Genomic DNA, 16029 nt, shown 5'->3' with positions numbered 1-16029 from the left:
TTTGGTGGGGGGCGGTGAGGGACCTGGATAAAGGCTAGGGGGGCCTTGGCTCAAAAAAGGTTGAGAAACACTGGTTTAGAGAAACCTGTGCCAGTTTTTTTTTTTTTTTTTTTTTTTTTTTTTTTTTTTTTTTACATACAGTTTGGACTGTATACAAACTATACACAAAACCAAACGTTTTGGCTTGCAGGCAAAAAACAGGCCACAAATGAGATTTAAAAAATATATATATATTTTTTTCCCCCTACAGTAAAATAAGCACGGTGGATTATACAGTGACATTTTGTTCAAATGTCTTATCAAAACGCACATTGTTCTAGTTTTCGGTTTTTAAATCTTGACAAGAATTTGATTTGCATCACTCTTCAAAAGCACATCGACTTTTACAGAAATAAATACTTGGTGTAATTAAAATTTTCCATTTCAATTGGTCTGAAAAATCTTGCCCAATTAAAAAAAGTCAATCCTGTGCTTTCTGTTGAGTTTGTCGTTTTTTTTCCCCGTTCTCAGCACCCAAGAGTCCGCTACGCTGCCTGCAACGCCATTGGACAGATGGCCACAGACTTTGCTCCAACCTTTCAAAAGAAGTTCCATGATAAGGTACCAGGGAAGACAATTAACTTCTGCAAATGTTTGTTCCCGGAGGAATAAAAAGTGAACTTGACGACTGCAACTTGTGGCAGGTTATCTCAGCTCTGCTGCAGACGATGGAGGATCAGAGTAACCCACGAGTCCAGGCGCACGCTGCCGCTGCGCTCATCAACTTCACAGAGGACTGTCCCAAATCCCTGCTGATTCCATACCTTGACAGCCTGGTGCAGCACCTCCACGTCATCATGGTGGCCAAGCTGCAGGAGGTAGTAAACGCCCCCACTGAGTGAGGACCGTCCAAACCGTTTGAAGTCTTAATGTCTTTTCTCTTTTCGTTGCCAGCTGATCCAGAAAGGAACCAAACTGGTCCTGGAGCAGGTGGTGACGTCCATCGCCTCTGTGGCCGACACGGCCGAGGAGAAGTTTGTGCCGTACTATGACCTCTTTATGCCCTCGCTCAAGCACATCGTGGAGAACGGCGTGCAGAAAGAGCTGCGGCTGCTGCGGGGGAAGACGATAGAGTGCATCAGTCTGATCGGTCTGGCTGTTGGCAAGGACAAGGTATGTTTCGGGGCCTGAATGTGTGAGCAAACTGCTTTCCATACAGCGTCAGACAACCCCTTTTGTTTGTGCTTTGCTAGTTCATGCCAGACGCCTCCGCAGTGATGCAGCTGCTCCTTAAAACCCAGACGGACTTTAACGACCTGGAAGACGATGATCCTCAGGTGGGAGAGTTCAATTACTGTTTTTTTTTTGTGTGTGTGTTTTTTTTAGCTATTCTGACAGAATCTGTTTGTGCTTTAGATTTCCTACATGATATCAGCCTGGGCCAGGATGTGCAAAATCCTGGGGAAGGAGTTTCAGCAGTACCTCCCTGTGGTGATGGGACCCTTAATGAAAACCGCCTCCATCAAACCCGAAGTGGCTCTCCTCGACAGTAAGCAACCAAAACAAATGTTGTTTGTTCCCTTTGGAAACGAGTTCTGTTTTCTAATTTCATTTCCAAAATGAAGATGCATGACTGACGATGCGTTCACTGTAGCTCAGGACATGGAGAACATATCTGAGGAGGAAGGATGGGAGTTTGTGAACCTGGGAGACCAGCAGAGTTTTGGAATAAAGACAGCCGGCCTGGAGGAGAAGGCCACTGCCTGCCAGATGCTGGTGAGCAGAAAACCATTTATGATTCATGTGTGATGAGAAATTGTTGTTTTGATCAGCCTGATTGTTGCTGGTTTTCAGTTCTGTTAATAAGCTTCTTCTTCTAGGTGTGTTACGCCAAAGAGTTGAAGGAGGGTTTTGTGGAGTACACAGAGCAGGTGGTGAAGCTCATGGTTCCTCTGCTCAAGTTTTACTTTCACGATGATATCCTTTCTTAACCTTTAAAATTTCAAGTAATGTTCTTACTTGTTGTTTTTAGTAGGTGACTAGACTTGGGAAAACTTGGTTTCAAATATGTATTTGCTTAAAAAAATGGGACTAAAATGAGATCAGGACTGTTGAAAACATAAAAATGGCAGATATTTTTCTTTAACCGTGTAACGTGTGAGAGTGGCTGCGGCCGAGTCCATGCCGCTGCTCCTGGAGTGCGCCCGGGTTCGGGGACCAGAGTACCTCACCCAGATGTGGCACTTCATGTGTGACGCACTCATCAAGGCCATCGGCACGGAGCCTGACTCAGACGTCCTTTCTGAAATCATGCATTCTTTCGCCAAGGTGAGTCTCGACGCCTCTGTTCCACCAACATGTATCAAAGAAACGAGTCGGGCTTTACCAACCTGGATAGGGGTGGCTTTGTTGCTAAATTATCCAGTAATTTAGCAACAACAAAGATATTTCTCTTCAATGTTTTTTTTTTCTTTTTCAGCAGTTAGATTGATGCAAGTGTTTCAGTGGGCCAACTTCTTTTTTATTTTCTCCACTTAACCTTTCCCAGCATCCCACAAAGATGTTCTATTTGAAACCAAAATTAACCTAGAGTGCTTTGTCATCCATTCCTGGCACGCCCCTAGATCTGATGCACAAGTGACATTCGAAAATGGAGCACAAAAGTTCCAGACAAAAATGTAAACTAAATTTGTGATGGATTCCTTTAACATTTTTACACATTAAAGTCCCAACCCCGGTTTTAAAGTAATCGCTGCAACGTGATATTCGCTTATTGTTTTTATTCTGGGAAATCACTGCTTTTACTTATTTTGCAGCTGGAATTTAAATTAAGTAAGAAATTAAGCAAAAAATATAGCAATGACTCCCCTGGCTAGTCCAGGGAAGTGAAGAAAAGATGACTGTCCTTCGCTTTTAGTATCTACCAGCCTCTTGCAAAGATTGGCGCAAAAGGGAGGATCCCATCAGTTTCAGTTTACTACACAACTCTGGTATTTGCATTTCTGAAACCCAGTTCAGAAATGCCGTTTCCAGCGAGCTGCCTCCAACATGAAGGGTGCTTTATAGCTAAAATTCATTGCTTGATTGATTTTAAGTAAAACAAAGTTTGACATAACATTCTTTTGGATGAATATTCTGCTTTTTAATCACATACTAATTCCTCCTTTTTGCCTTGAAGTGGAAATAAACACAATTAGCTTTATGGGGAAAGTTCTATAAGATCAAATATGCAGAGGTGTTGCTTGTGTGTTTTTGTTTTGATGGGCATTTTGTCTGTTCAGTGCGTTGAGTTGATGGGAGACGGCTGTTTGAACAACGAGCATTTTGAGGAGCTGGGCGGTATCCTTAAAGGGAAACTGGAAGAGCACTTTAAAAACCAGGAGCTCAGGCAAGGTGAGGCTGAACCAACCAGATGCAGTCTCCTGTTCTTAAAGCGTAGCGTGCGCTCCGAACACCGTATCCACATGTGATGGGAAAATGTTTTTGCTTCACAGCCAAAAGACAAGATGAAGACTATGACGAGCAGGTGGAGGAAACCCTACAGGATGAGGTTAATATAACATTTATAATTTTTTTTTTTTTTTATGAGAAAGTGTAAAAGATTTTCTTCTGGACTCTTAAGTGTTTATTTTTTGACTTGATTTTCAGGATGAGAACGACGTGTACATCCTGACCAAAGTGTCGGACATCCTGCACTCTGTGTTCAGCAGTTATAAGGAGAAGGTTCTGCCTTGGTTCGAGCAGCTGCTGCAGCTCATCGTCCAGCTAATAGTGAGTCCTTTGTTGTTTCTGTTGAGCGTTAAATGATCCAAACCTCAGCTGATTGGCTCTACTGACGCGTTTGCATCACTTCAGTGTCCCAACAGGCCATGGGCTGACAGGCAGTGGGGTCTGTGCATCTTTGACGACGTGATCGAGCACTGTAGCCCCTCCTCTTTCAAGTATGCCGAGTATTTCCTGCGGCCGATGCTTCAGTCGCTTTGCGACACGAGCGCCGAGGTTCGGCAGGCCGCTGCTTATGGCGTCGGGGTCATGGCTCAGTATGGCGGCGACAGCTATCGTCCTTTCTGCACAGGTAGGGAGATGCCAGCTGATCTCGACTTGTCGCCGCCTCTACGGCTTTTAGTTTAATGTTTGGCTTTTTGTTGCAGAGGCGCTCCCCCTGCTGGTCGCCGTCATCCAGGCGGCTGATTCTCGGTCAAAGGAGAACGTAAACGCCACAGAGAATTGTATCTCGGCGGTCGGGAAGCTCATGAGGTTCCGGCCGGAGTGCGTTAACGTCAACGAGGTTCTTCCCCATTGGCTCAGCTGGCTGCCGCTCAAAGAAGACAAGGAAGAGGCCGTCCACACGTTTGACTTCCTGTGCGACCTCATTGAAAGGTAGGCCTGTTATCCATCATCCTTCCACGTCTGTCTGTTAAGCCCTTTAAAACGGCTTAGAAGAGACAGTTTTTAAAATTTGGGTTTGGAAACATTTGGAGTATGACTCTGGAACACAGTTTGAAGTCATCAGGTCAACTTATGGACTTCTCTTCTCCACAGCAACAACCCAATTGTCCTCGGGCCAGAAAACTCCAACCTCCCTAAAATTTTCCTCATCATAGCTGATGGCGTCGCAAACGAATCTGTTAAAACTGAAGATGCCTGCACCAAACGGCTCGCAAACGTCATCCGTCAAGTACAGGTAAGCAAGAGCAATGGTCCTATAAGATCTGAGGGTTTTTTTTTTTTGCTTTCCTTTCTGGAAAAAAAGAAAAGTAATTGAAAATGACAAAATATTTTCACAAAGTGGCTTTCATCATCCTTTCCATGAGTCGTGCAATGTAGGCTGCAAAAATTGTTTAATTACAAGATTATAGTCGTCATATTAATGAAGATGCACTTTTACCAGAAGATTGTCGTAAAATTAATCAATCAAGATAATCAATTTAATGAGAGTTAACTAGCTTAGTTGGGTGGCTGGTTCTTTGAAATACTCACTTGTTGGCACAATTGTTTCAAAGTTCTGTTACTAAAAATATTTTGATGCTGGTGCATTAAAAGAAAGTATTTCCTTATCTGTAAACTCGATACTAAGGTATAATTTTAGTTTTTAGTTTTCATCTTGACGTTCTATTTGTTACAGCTTAAAACTTCATTCTCATATTATTTCTAGTTTCATTCTTGTAATTCTGCCTGACCCTACGTTCCTAAATGTTTGCATGGTTCGCATCTAACGGGGAGTATAACTGTAATCAGAAGTTGTTTGTTTTTTCCTCTCCAGGTGTCTGCAGGATTATGGACGCAATGCGTTTCCACCCTGAACGAGACGCAGCAGAAAGCCATCCAGGACCTCCTGAACACGGCCTGAACCTGGACCTGTCACCCTGTCATCTTCCTTTCTGTTCTCCAAAAAGCCCATGAAGAAACGTAGAGCTCCTGGATCTCTTCCATACACTCCCTGACCTCCCTCCTGCTCTGTAGTGTATGGATGCCAGATTCACCCTCATCTTCACCTTCGCCTGACTAACATAAAAAACCGAAGCTCAACTCACTGTTTGGGGGGGAGCAGGTTAGATCTTTGCGATGGGAGGACATTGGCCACCAACCTTAAAGACTTTCTTCCGCTACTCAAGGAAGTGAGAATAAAAGTTAAGCTGTCGCCCCATCTCTTATCTGGACGCTTCCTTTCGAGCCATTCCCCCAACTTGTCTTGCTTCTCCACCCAGAGGGGGCTCAAAGTCACCCAACTCATTGGACTGCAGACACGAGGGTGGCAGGACATTATTCTGGACTGAGCTGCTCAAAGAGGTGGAAATGCACACTGGGCAACCACTGCCTGTGTCCTGTGAAATTTCTTTTTGTATTTCTTTTTCTCGTTCCGTGTTCAGAGTCGGCTGAAGGGGGGGGAGGAATGGCCTCCGTCTCCCACGGTTGACCAGATGTATTTGAAAACGGCATGTTAAGTGGCTAGCTCAAGAAAATACAAATGGTTAGGTTATTTGCATCATTTGACGTCTGGGAAGCGGTTTTCCTTAATAGCCTTCACAGGAAGTTTGAACGGTTCCCGGACCCTTCGGGTAGCAGACGAAAGACGGGGGTGGTTCTTCAGAGACTCGTTCTGTAGTTGGTTGACGCCTCGAAGCAAGTTGACTGTAAAAAGAGTGCGACCTTAACTCCCGACCTGGTTTTGACCCTTTGCAGTCCTGCAGATGTGAAATGGAAACTACCAATAAAATTACATTGAGGACTTCTGAGATTGTTTTATTTAAAATCTTAGTGTGCACATACTCTGCAATAAATTAGTGTATATTATACAAGCTTTTTTTTTTTTTTTCACTGGTAACCATGATTTGGTTTTACGAAAGGAGGCACTGTATTTAAACATTTTTCAGGTTTAAATAACTACGGAAAACTTTTACTCCAGAATATTCAATTGCCTAATAGTTGTCTATTCTTCTGCATGTTGAAATGTCTCATTTATTTGGTTTATTTCCATTATTCCCTTTTTATGTTTTTCTGGTGCCTTTCATTTAATCTTTGGTGCTTAGACATTTTAGTTGCCGTAAATGCATGGTGAGCTTTAGTTTTTATTTAAAATTGGTCTAGGAATGAAGTCAGTCTGGCACTTTTACTAATATGTTGGAACCTTGAGCTGATGAATACCTGAAATACAGTTACTCGATAACTTTGAATTATACTAATGACCGATTAAAAATAGAAATGTGATTGGCCGAACAGTGGGCGTTAATATTTGAGGGTCAAGAGTCAACCTAAGCTAAGCAAAATAATTTACATTGCGGGGTTTAAAACGCTTACAGATTTCAATTAAGATGTTAAAGTATTAAGTATTGTTCCAAAACAAAATTCTTACTTTCTTTGCTTTTTCTCCATTTTTCYTTGAATGCATCATGTCAGACGGAGGACGGAGTGGAAGTAAAGCGAAGATAACTTGACCTCCAATTATCACAAAGTTTTAAATGTCTTAGTTTGGACTTTTATTTATTTTTTTTGTCAAGGAATCTTTCGGAAGATAACACTACACCTAGAAACAATCTACCAGTAAGTCAACTTCCAGCTACTGTTTCACTCGTTAGCTTTACCTGTGGTGTGAGCATTAGCTGAAGGTCCATCGGTCTGTTTCAGACGCCTGGCGAAAGAACTGGATCATTTTTCCACCACTTCTAAACAAGGGAGTTCAGCATAGACGGCGTTTTGTTCTTCAAACACTACCGCTGGTTATAACATCTTTAACTACCTTTAGCGTTAAAGATGTTTTAACGCTAAGCTAAGCACCGACGCTAGGTGGTGCTATAACTTATTCTGGAGGAGACTGAGCACCTCCAAGCAAATAGTATTTTCTATTTCAGTTTTATGTAATAATTCCGTTTCATTGTGAATAGATTTAACCTAGAAAGCAAAAATAACGGGCTAAGAATATTTCAAAACAAAACAGGCAGTAAATAAGCCTATAGGGTCACAGTGCATAAGAAATGAAATTGTCTAGCTGGAAAGTTAGGTGGAAGGAAACGAGTACTTTATTGGTCATGTAGCTTAAATTTACACATAACCTTAAAAACTATGTAAAATGATAATGTAACAGTTCTGATCCTGCTGCCTGAATAGTTCCCAGAGATTTTATGTAACCCTTTTAATTAGTATGCATAGACTTTAAAAAAACATTTAATTGGGGAGTTCAAGTTACTTCAGAAATGTTAGCGCAATTTTGTTTGTCCGGTATGAAATGGTAACTTTACCCCTGTGTAGTAATCGTCCACTGTTTAATTAGAAAAGGATTTGAGTTCATTTCGAGCTAAAACGGAAAAGACGCACAGTAAACAGAGCAGCCAGGCTTTATTAGGACATCTACTTCAACAGAATACTTTAAATCAAAACTTTCAACCATGAATGCTGTGGGTAGCTGGGAATTCTTTATCCTTTTTACATATTTCACACAATATACATGAATGTGTTGGAACGGTTCTTAATTTAGTCCCAATGCAAGCAGCCTGGGGCCAATCAGAGCTTCAGGGTGGTCATGTTGGAGCTGATTCCAGGGTACCTGTTGAGTGTTTGTTTCCATCTCTGAGTCAACGGGTTGAGCTTTCCGGCTGCAGTCTGACATGTGGGCTCTGCTCACAGAGAAACTGCAGCTTCTTCACTGTCAAATGTGTCTGGGGTTCATCTGGTCCAATTCACAGTGGCTGTTTAAATCCCCAGGCCAGCTGGGAACGCCACGCTCTGCACAACCAACGAATTAATCTTTTTCATTTATAAGAAAAACACAGTGAGTTTATGCTCTGCAGGGTTATGAGCAACATCCAGAAAAAGAAAAGGAAAAAAAAAAACCTTTTTAGACATGTTAAAAACCTGTTTTTTTTTTGTTGTTTTTTTACATTTACAGGTTAAGAGAAAGGGAGGATTTATAACGAGGGCATTACTAGCGGAATCTGTCCGTGGATTTGCATGGCTGCCCCATGATCGTTTGACTACAAGAGCAGAATTATGCAACACATAAATTAAAGCTGTCGGTTTGATCGCAGCCTCCAGACGGCGATGGTAAGTGAGCCAGTGTCACCAGATATTACAGTATTTACAGTGAAGCAGACTATAAGTGAACAGGTAAGAAGTTTTCAGACACAAACAGCTTTTAAACATGATGTATTCTGACTAATTCTCACACGACACACAGAGAGACCTCCGCCCCTTCTTCTGATCAATTCAGCTTTTAGTCGCAGGCCGACTTTTCCTTCATTCGTCCTACTGAAGCATGTCCACAAACGCGTCAAATTCGTCGATGTTCTTCTCGTACACGCGCAGTTTCTCTGGCAGAGAGTCCTGCAAACGAACCAGCTCACATCAGTCCTTTGTTTAATGTTCTTCAACTAAAAATGTAGCGCAAAACGATGATGGCGTATCAGGGCCATTGTAGTTAGAAGAAAGGTTTCTCTGAAATTTTTCGAGAAAAAAAAAAAGATGGAGTTTTTTTGAGCTTCAAAAGCGAAAAGTTTGCTAGAAAATAAAAGACATTTGAGATTAATATGAGATTTTCTAGAAATAAGAGTTTCAAAAGTCAAATTTGACTTTTTAAAAAGAACATTTCTGGGATCCCAAAATAATACATTTTCTGGGGGTTTTTTTTTCTTCTTTTAATTTCTGAGATGAATCAAAAAAAAGATTTCAGTGTTGTTGTTTTTTTTTATTTTCAAACTCAAATTTCCCAAGTTTTTCTTTCTAGAAAATGTCCAGCTTTTTTGTAGAAATAAACTTTTATTTTATTACATTTTTTGTTTTTTCATAACAATCTACAATGGCCCCAATACACCATCGGACAAAACAAGAGGGGAAGAGGGCGCGTCGTTTACCAGGTCGTCAGCCATCGACTGGGAGCTGGTGTGCAGCGAGAGGCTGGCCAGCTGTGGAGGGTTCTGAAACTCTCGGTAGAAAGTGCCCAGATCCATCGGCAGAAGGTCGTCTTTAGAGAAAGCTGGACGCTGCACACAGGGACAGATAAAAAAAAAAACTAAATCAGACCATGATTAGCATCGTTCTCCTTCAATGTTACTTACGTCTGTACTACCGAATGAATAACAAAATAAATATGGGATTCTAGTGAGAAAAACGTATTAATTTAAAAAGTGGCCGCTTTACTCAGTTGTTTGTGTGTTTTATGCTGATAGTTTTTGAAGTCAGAAACCACTCACAAAGTCGACCATGACAAAGTCGTCCTGCGGTCCCGATCCGTCCGAGCCCTGAGAGTGAAGGCTGGCCTGCAGGGGCGACTGGGAGGGAGGAGAGTCCGGAGGACGCACCTGACCACAAAAACACACACACACACACACACACACACACACACACACACACACACACGGTCACCTCCCAGCAGCAGGACGCACAAGACTAAAGACGCTGAGGTACGTGTTAAAAACCAGATCAGATCACCATGGGATCGTTCTCCTCAGAGTCCAGGCCACGAGGAGCAAACGCGGCGAATGGGAGATCCAGACTGGCAGCTGTTATCTACACAGACGCACACAAACAAAAAAAAAACTTATCTTTTTACCAGCTTTCATGGAGAGGACAGTGAGGGGAGACCGGGTGTCATGTCGCATTGATTACCTGAGTGTTGGGTTTATTCACAAAAGCCCCGACCTTCCTTGTGAACGCGTTGAGGGACTCCACCGGGTCAGAGGGAGAGACGCTCCTCCTCCCGTCGTCCCTCCTTCCCTCTCCGCTCTGCATCAGGCCGTCTTCATCCCCACTGTTGGGCAGCGCCATCAGAGTTTTTCTTAGCGATATTTTCCAAATTAAACTGAAGGTGCTGGTGTGAAGGAACGCACCTGCTGCTCGGTGTGTTTGGAGCGTTTTCTACGGTCAGATGGACATCCGCTCCATGAGGAGGCTGATTCGGARCCAGAACGTTCCCGCCTTCTTTAACCTGGGAGAGAGAACGTCACTGAGCAGAAGCCGAGGGACTCGAGTACTGATATTTTCYGACAATAGAAAGTGTTGATTRCAACACAAAATATAAATCTTTTTTACAACCAAGCTCTTATACCAAGTAGRTCCTCRTCTCTCCAGAGACTTCTACTGAAAAATCTATATTACTGCACCCACATCAGGTTTTGTCTAATTTATTAAACTTGRCTAAATACAGAAAAAGTTTCAAAAGAAAGTCGCCCAAACCCTGTTTTTATAACTGAGAATGCATTTGTTCAAGTAAACCCCCCAAAATGTATTTTAATCTTTTAATACTTTTGACTCAATGATTTTGGAAAACTCCTGGCTTAAGTTTTCATACCTCTTTAACTTTATTATTTCCCCAAGTAAACATCTGTTTACTTTGTGCTGCATACCTGGTTTGTGTTGAACTCAGCAGCTCCTCCTGTAGGTGCAGGCTGGTAGGACAACCTGGAAGCATAGAGCTGCAGAGACAAAAAAAACAACAAAAAACAGGAAATAATAACCAAGTAGCAAACACTAAAGTTCCTGTTGGTGCTGAAGGGATGTGAGAAGGTGTGTGTCAAGCATTATGAGTCAACTACGTTGCTACAAGTGACAGCGAACCACAACAAAGTGAAGCTACAGGGATGCAAAAACTCWGCTCTAAGCTAGCTGCAAGGACTCCGGAGGTCAAGCGATGGAGAAGGTTGTGATGAACACAAAACTAGAGAGGCGAAGTCTGKTGGGTGAGCTTCAGCGCTTCTCACACAAAAAACACACACCGTCAAACACCACTAAAGACTCACATTGTGAGTGACAAGTCCTGGAGCCAATGGGAGCTGGAGACTGTCCAGCGGGAGGGGCTTGGACAGTTTGGAAGGGGACGGACTCAGAGTGCAGACACACTGAGTCCACGTGAACGACAAAAGTTAAAGGAAACGGACGAGAAAACGAGAGAAGAGAGTGAAATGATAATCAGGAGTGAGACTCGACARATAAAGAGAGAGAGGAGGAGTGTGGGCTCACCTGAGAGGGAGGGGAGGTGGAGAAGGAGGTGGTGCAGACCTCCTGAGAGTCGTGAACTCCAGCAAACGCTCCGCCGTCGTCCTCATCCGGGGCTCTGAAGACGCACAGACAGGAAGTGGTTTCGTCGAAGCACAGGAAGCTAGAGGACGACTCRGAAGCAACCGGGAAGGCCTACCTGTAGTTGCAGGGCTGTCCCATTGTGATTGGACGCTGGTTGCCGCAGGGCGCGTCCACAAAGTGATCCACGATGATTCCCATGATGGGAGCCGACCGTTCGAACTGCCTGYAGAGGAAATCCAGACTGTCGTTAACCTGCTGAGCTGAAGGACGGACTGAGCTGCAGTGGCAACGTGCTGGTCACCTGCTGGACATGAACGCCAGGTTGGTGCGGTAGGCACATGACAGCGTTACCGTGCCGACCGGGGTGCCGACAACACCGACGCGCACCGTTTGGAAACCTCGGTTAAAAAAAAATTCAAATTGACTGACAGACCGAGGACAATCACACATTAAACAGACCAGAACTAAAGTTACCTTCTCCTAATCCACCCAGCTGGACTTCCCCAAAGTAGATCCTACACAGGAGACAACATTTAGGTGGATATCTTAATTTTTATATGGCTGAATTCAAGAGATCGGCGTCGGCGCTGATCAGGRCACCTGTACAATATGACGTAGTCGTGGCCCTGCTTTCTGGACAGCTTATAGGCTGGAGTCACTCTGGTGATGGCCAGCAGAGATTTTAGGAGGACAGACAGCCGGTTATAGACGGTGTACGACACTTTAATGTCCTTATCGCACCTGCAGGAGAGCCAGAAATCACGCAGGTTAAACGTGGAACGGTAGCTAAGCTGGAGCTGAAACGCTGCTTACTTCTCGTTCATCTCCAGGCACCAAGTCTCTAACTCCATGGAGTCTCCCTGAGCAATGAAGATGGAGACAAAACAAGATGAATTTAGCAACAAAAACTCTCCTTGGTTATGAGRAGCTGAAACYAAAGAGACTTTATGAGTTCTACCTCTGAGGTCTTTAGGGAGATCTCCACACACATGGATCGGCCGATGCCTGGAAGCTGGCCGGCCAGCGCCTTCTTGGCCTCATGAGTGACCTCTGGGATGTCTTTGATGGCCAAGTTAAACTAAACAGAACGTGGAACAGGGGGAAAAAAAAAATGCTTCACATCAGAAGACCATCAAGGTAGAGGTATGAAATGATAAAAGAAAAGAAAAATAAATTAAAACGGAGCTTTAGTTTTTTACCCAGTCTGAGCCGGTGGGTGACGAAGACGAGCGAGTGCAGATCTTCTCCCCCAGGCGAGCCTGAACGATCACCTGAACGGTCTACAGATAAACACAAACAGAGGTGTGGGAATGAATCTGGAGAAAGTTGCTGAAAACAGGGATGTGGACGTCTAAATGGATGACAAAAAAAAATCTGGAAAACTTTTGGAACAAGTGAAAAAGCCTTTAGATACAACATAAAGGTAAGCCTTAGGCTGCCCTCTGACCTTTAAGGCAAAAAACTTGATGAACTTGTCCAAGTCTTTCTTATCCTGTGGACTCAGGTCACCGTCCATGTTGTCACGACCCTGCGGATCACAGGAGACACAATCTATTAGGACATTTTTCTGCATCATTCATTAAAAAAAAACCCAGTTATTTATATAAATGTATAAGAAATTGAAATACTTAAATAATTATGTAAAAAGTAAGTCATAAAGCAATCTTTAAACAACACAAAGACCTTTACAGAACCCATGAACTTTACAACCAAGTGTCAAATAGGAGCAATGTTAAGGCAAAAACATAGAAAAGTAAGTAAAAATAAATGTATTGCAAAAATAAAAGCTTAAAATATTCCAATCTAAATTAATAGAATGTTAACAGTAAAAAAGCAAATCATGTAATTACAAATATATTACATTTTTAATACACAAAAGTAGAGGCACAGATAATTAAATGCAAAACCAAATGTACATTTTTGGATTTTCCACTCTCTGTTCTATGCTCATCATGCTTAATCATAAGAATGATCAAAATAACTAAATTAGGTGCAAAACTTAGCTTTTTGCTGTAAAAAGCATCAAAAAATGTTGAACTACTTAAGCCACAAACCAAAGCAAAGTTTGACCTACATAAACAATTTTGGCTTAAAGCTAATGTTTCTGCATTTTCGTATTTCTAAATGAAATGAATGCAGAGAGAAAGTGTTCGACATAACAGCGACATCCGTTGTTTACAAAGGCAGCTTTTAAACCTTACACAACCCTTAGTTCTGGAAAACAAATAAGGCCTCCACGCTTATTAGAAATAAACCTGATTAAATATGGAGGTCATTCATAGTACAAAGACTGACTGCAACATTTTTTCATCTACAGCGTCTGTTATATGAAAAACGAAAACATAACAGGAGGATTTCTGGAATAACTACTGCTTGTTTTCCTGACAGAATAGTGAGTCACTGCTATACCAGCGTTAGCATGTTGCTAATGCTAGCTGACTGGCTGAATAACGAGGGCTTTGTAAAGCGTTAAAAACACCAAAACTTACATTAGCCGTTTCCTTAGCGATGGGCGTTCAATATAATAGACATGAGCTTAAACACATAACAGAATTAGTATTTTCTATAAACATTCATAGGCCATTTTCGGACACACATAACGTCAGCAGCTGCTGTGCCACTTTTCTGTTTATCTTCTCCATGTCGACGTGTTTATGTAGCAGCGATCTCCAACTCGCACTTTCGCTACATCCTTCTTCTGTAATATTTATTCACTTGAACAGCATAGTATACAATTATATTATGCATAACTCTGAGGACACCTTTAGTGAACTAGAAAACATTTAATTTTATATATATATATATATATATATATATATATATACTAAATTTGCTGTGTCGAATCTGCGATTGGATACCGCAAACGAAGTTTCCTTTGGCTTATTTTGGTTGCCAGATGCTAGCTTATCTGAAGGTAAACTATGGTTTTTAAAGGTATTGAAAAGGCTTAGAGGTTGATTTGAAGTCAGCTAGTTTCACCGAGTCTGCAGAGTTGTTAGGCGGACCATACTGAGCTGAGATTAGACCCAATGGAACGAAGCTAGCTAAAAACTAGATAGAAAATTGGGTTAGCACTTGTGTTTATGTTATGCTATCTTAAGCCTCTTTAGGCTTAACAAAGCTTTTCTTTGCCTGTTTAAAAAGCACATATCACGATGTTAATGCTGCATTGTACCAAAATGAATGCATATGCGTAATGCATACATTTAAATATATACCAGCAATATAGAATCACGAGAAAGCCTTAATGGAGCATCCTGAAGAGAAATAGCTAACCCAGACATAGTACCTGCAAAAGTATTTACACTCTTCGAACTTCACATTTTGTCACATTAGAACCACAATCTTCACAGGATTTTTTTGGGGTATTTTCTGTGACAGACCAGACAAAGTAGTGCCTAGTTGTAAAATAGAAGAAAAATTATGCCTGGTGTCCAGTTTGCAAGTGTTTTGAGTTATGCCTTAACTGGCTTTTTATGTTTAGAGACCCGATGTTCACAGATTTTTATCAGAATTTAGGCTTGGAATTTAACTAGGACATAAACCATGTTTAGCTTCATTGTTGTGCTGGAAGGTGAACCTCCTGTCCAGTCTCAAGTAATTTCCACCCTTAAACAGAGGATCTCAGCTTCCCTGTGTCTGCTGAAGAAAAGCAGCCCCACAGCATGCTGCTACCACCACCGTGTTTCATTGTGGTCAGTGTGACGAAGATACCAGTGCGGTGTTACTTTACTGTCTCACACAGCTTTTTGCATTTTGCCCAAAAAAGTTATGTTTTGGCATTATCTGTGTCACATGTTGTCTTTTTGACATTTTTATTTCAATTATAAAAATACATTTTTCTTTTCATTTTACTTATTATTGTTGATGGGTTTTTGTTTTGTCTTTCCTTGTAACCTGTTAGTGCATGGCAACACAAACGCTTAAAACTAGTTTCTTCTGCAGGAAAACTGAAAATGACTCATCAATGTTTCACAAAAAATATTTCACTTGGCACACAATTTACATTTTCTGCATTGTGCTTCTTCTTCTTTTCCCTCAGCATGGCCGTCCCTATAGCCATCTTAGACTGCGATCTTCTTCTGCATGAGCGAGGCCATAAGACTCTGGAGCGCTTTGACCTGGACACCGTTTCAAACAGCGTTCTCCTCTCAAACTTTGGATTTCCGAGAGACTTCATCCTGTATCTGGTGGAATTACTCAGAGAGGTGTGCACTTAGGCCTGTCGCGATAAACGATAAATCAATTAATCGGACGATAAATTAAACCTATCGACCTCWTTTTAATTATCGTCTTTATCGTCTCTTCCGGCCTTTTTTCTTTCTGTTGATGACACTGAATGAAAAAGGCTCAGCTCCGGTGCTCTCCACTGACCCTCCCTTCCTCATTTCCTTAGTCTAATGTCCAGCGCACATTACACGAGTTGTCGGCCCATTCCCAAAACCTGAGACACCTTAGCCGACAGAAATCCTAGGTATAACGGTTCGATCGGGTTGGTCGTGCCGTGTGGTGTCCAGCCACATGGGCACAAAAATAATGGCT

At 42.1% G+C, this 16029-nt stretch overlaps 3 protein-coding genes across 5 annotated transcripts in view; 2 read left to right on the top strand and 1 right to left on the bottom strand.

Moving 5' to 3' along the window:
• Positions 1-6212, top strand: part of kpnb3 (karyopherin (importin) beta 3) — a 13967-nt gene extending 7755 nt beyond the window's left edge. The window contains exons 12-26 of the mRNA XM_008426567.2: positions 511-600; positions 684-857; positions 934-1152; positions 1233-1316; positions 1396-1528; positions 1634-1755; positions 1860-1956; positions 2135-2307; positions 3261-3372; positions 3474-3529; positions 3628-3750; positions 3835-4054; positions 4131-4359; positions 4522-4663; positions 5243-6212. Coding sequence (XP_008424789.1) covers positions 511-600; positions 684-857; positions 934-1152; positions 1233-1316; positions 1396-1528; positions 1634-1755; positions 1860-1956; positions 2135-2307; positions 3261-3372; positions 3474-3529; positions 3628-3750; positions 3835-4054; positions 4131-4359; positions 4522-4663; positions 5243-5329 — 2061 coding nt within the window. The 3' untranslated portion in view covers positions 5330-6212. The remainder of the gene's footprint in view (positions 1-510; positions 601-683; positions 858-933; positions 1153-1232; positions 1317-1395; positions 1529-1633; positions 1756-1859; positions 1957-2134; positions 2308-3260; positions 3373-3473; positions 3530-3627; positions 3751-3834; positions 4055-4130; positions 4360-4521; positions 4664-5242) is intronic.
• Positions 6213-7793: 1581 nt separating this feature from the next.
• On the bottom strand, positions 7794-14142 carry atg13 (ATG13 autophagy related 13 homolog (S. cerevisiae)). Of its 2 annotated transcripts, XM_008426579.2 has the most exons (18): positions 13977-14142; positions 12935-13015; positions 12687-12767; positions 12446-12565; positions 12301-12347; positions 12088-12228; positions 11962-12002; positions 11789-11885; positions 11603-11710; positions 11428-11521; positions 11208-11306; positions 10815-10883; positions 10299-10396; positions 10078-10219; positions 9901-9978; positions 9663-9770; positions 9324-9452; positions 7794-8796 (listed from the first exon to the last, which is right to left on the bottom strand). In XM_008426579.2, exons 2-18 carry the CDS (start codon positions 13001-13003, stop codon positions 8719-8721), a joined length of 1599 nt encoding a protein of 532 aa, XP_008424801.1. In that variant the 5' UTR covers positions 13004-13015; positions 13977-14142; the 3' UTR covers positions 7794-8718. The 2 variants fall into 2 exon arrangements, with proteins under 2 accessions (XP_008424801.1, XP_008424806.1); XM_008426584.2 differs by lacking the exon at positions 11208-11306.
• Positions 14143-14334: 192 nt separating this feature from the next.
• Positions 14335-16029, top strand: part of harbi1 (harbinger transposase derived 1) — a 5749-nt gene continuing 4054 nt past the window's right edge. For both annotated transcript variants that reach the window (XM_008426606.1, XM_008426597.1), the window contains exons 1-2: positions 14335-14401; positions 15530-15695. In XM_008426606.1, the coding sequence (XP_008424828.1) occupies positions 15531-15695 (165 nt within the window). In that variant the 5' untranslated portion in view covers positions 14335-14401; position 15530. The remainder of the gene's footprint in view (positions 14402-15529; positions 15696-16029) is intronic.

This window comes from Poecilia reticulata, linkage group LG2 (genome assembly GCF_000633615.1).
Source record: "Poecilia reticulata strain Guanapo linkage group LG2, Guppy_female_1.0+MT, whole genome shotgun sequence".
Classification (NCBI taxonomy): domain Eukaryota; kingdom Metazoa; phylum Chordata; class Actinopteri; order Cyprinodontiformes; family Poeciliidae; genus Poecilia; species Poecilia reticulata.
This window is presented reverse-complemented; position numbering and strand designations above follow the sequence as displayed.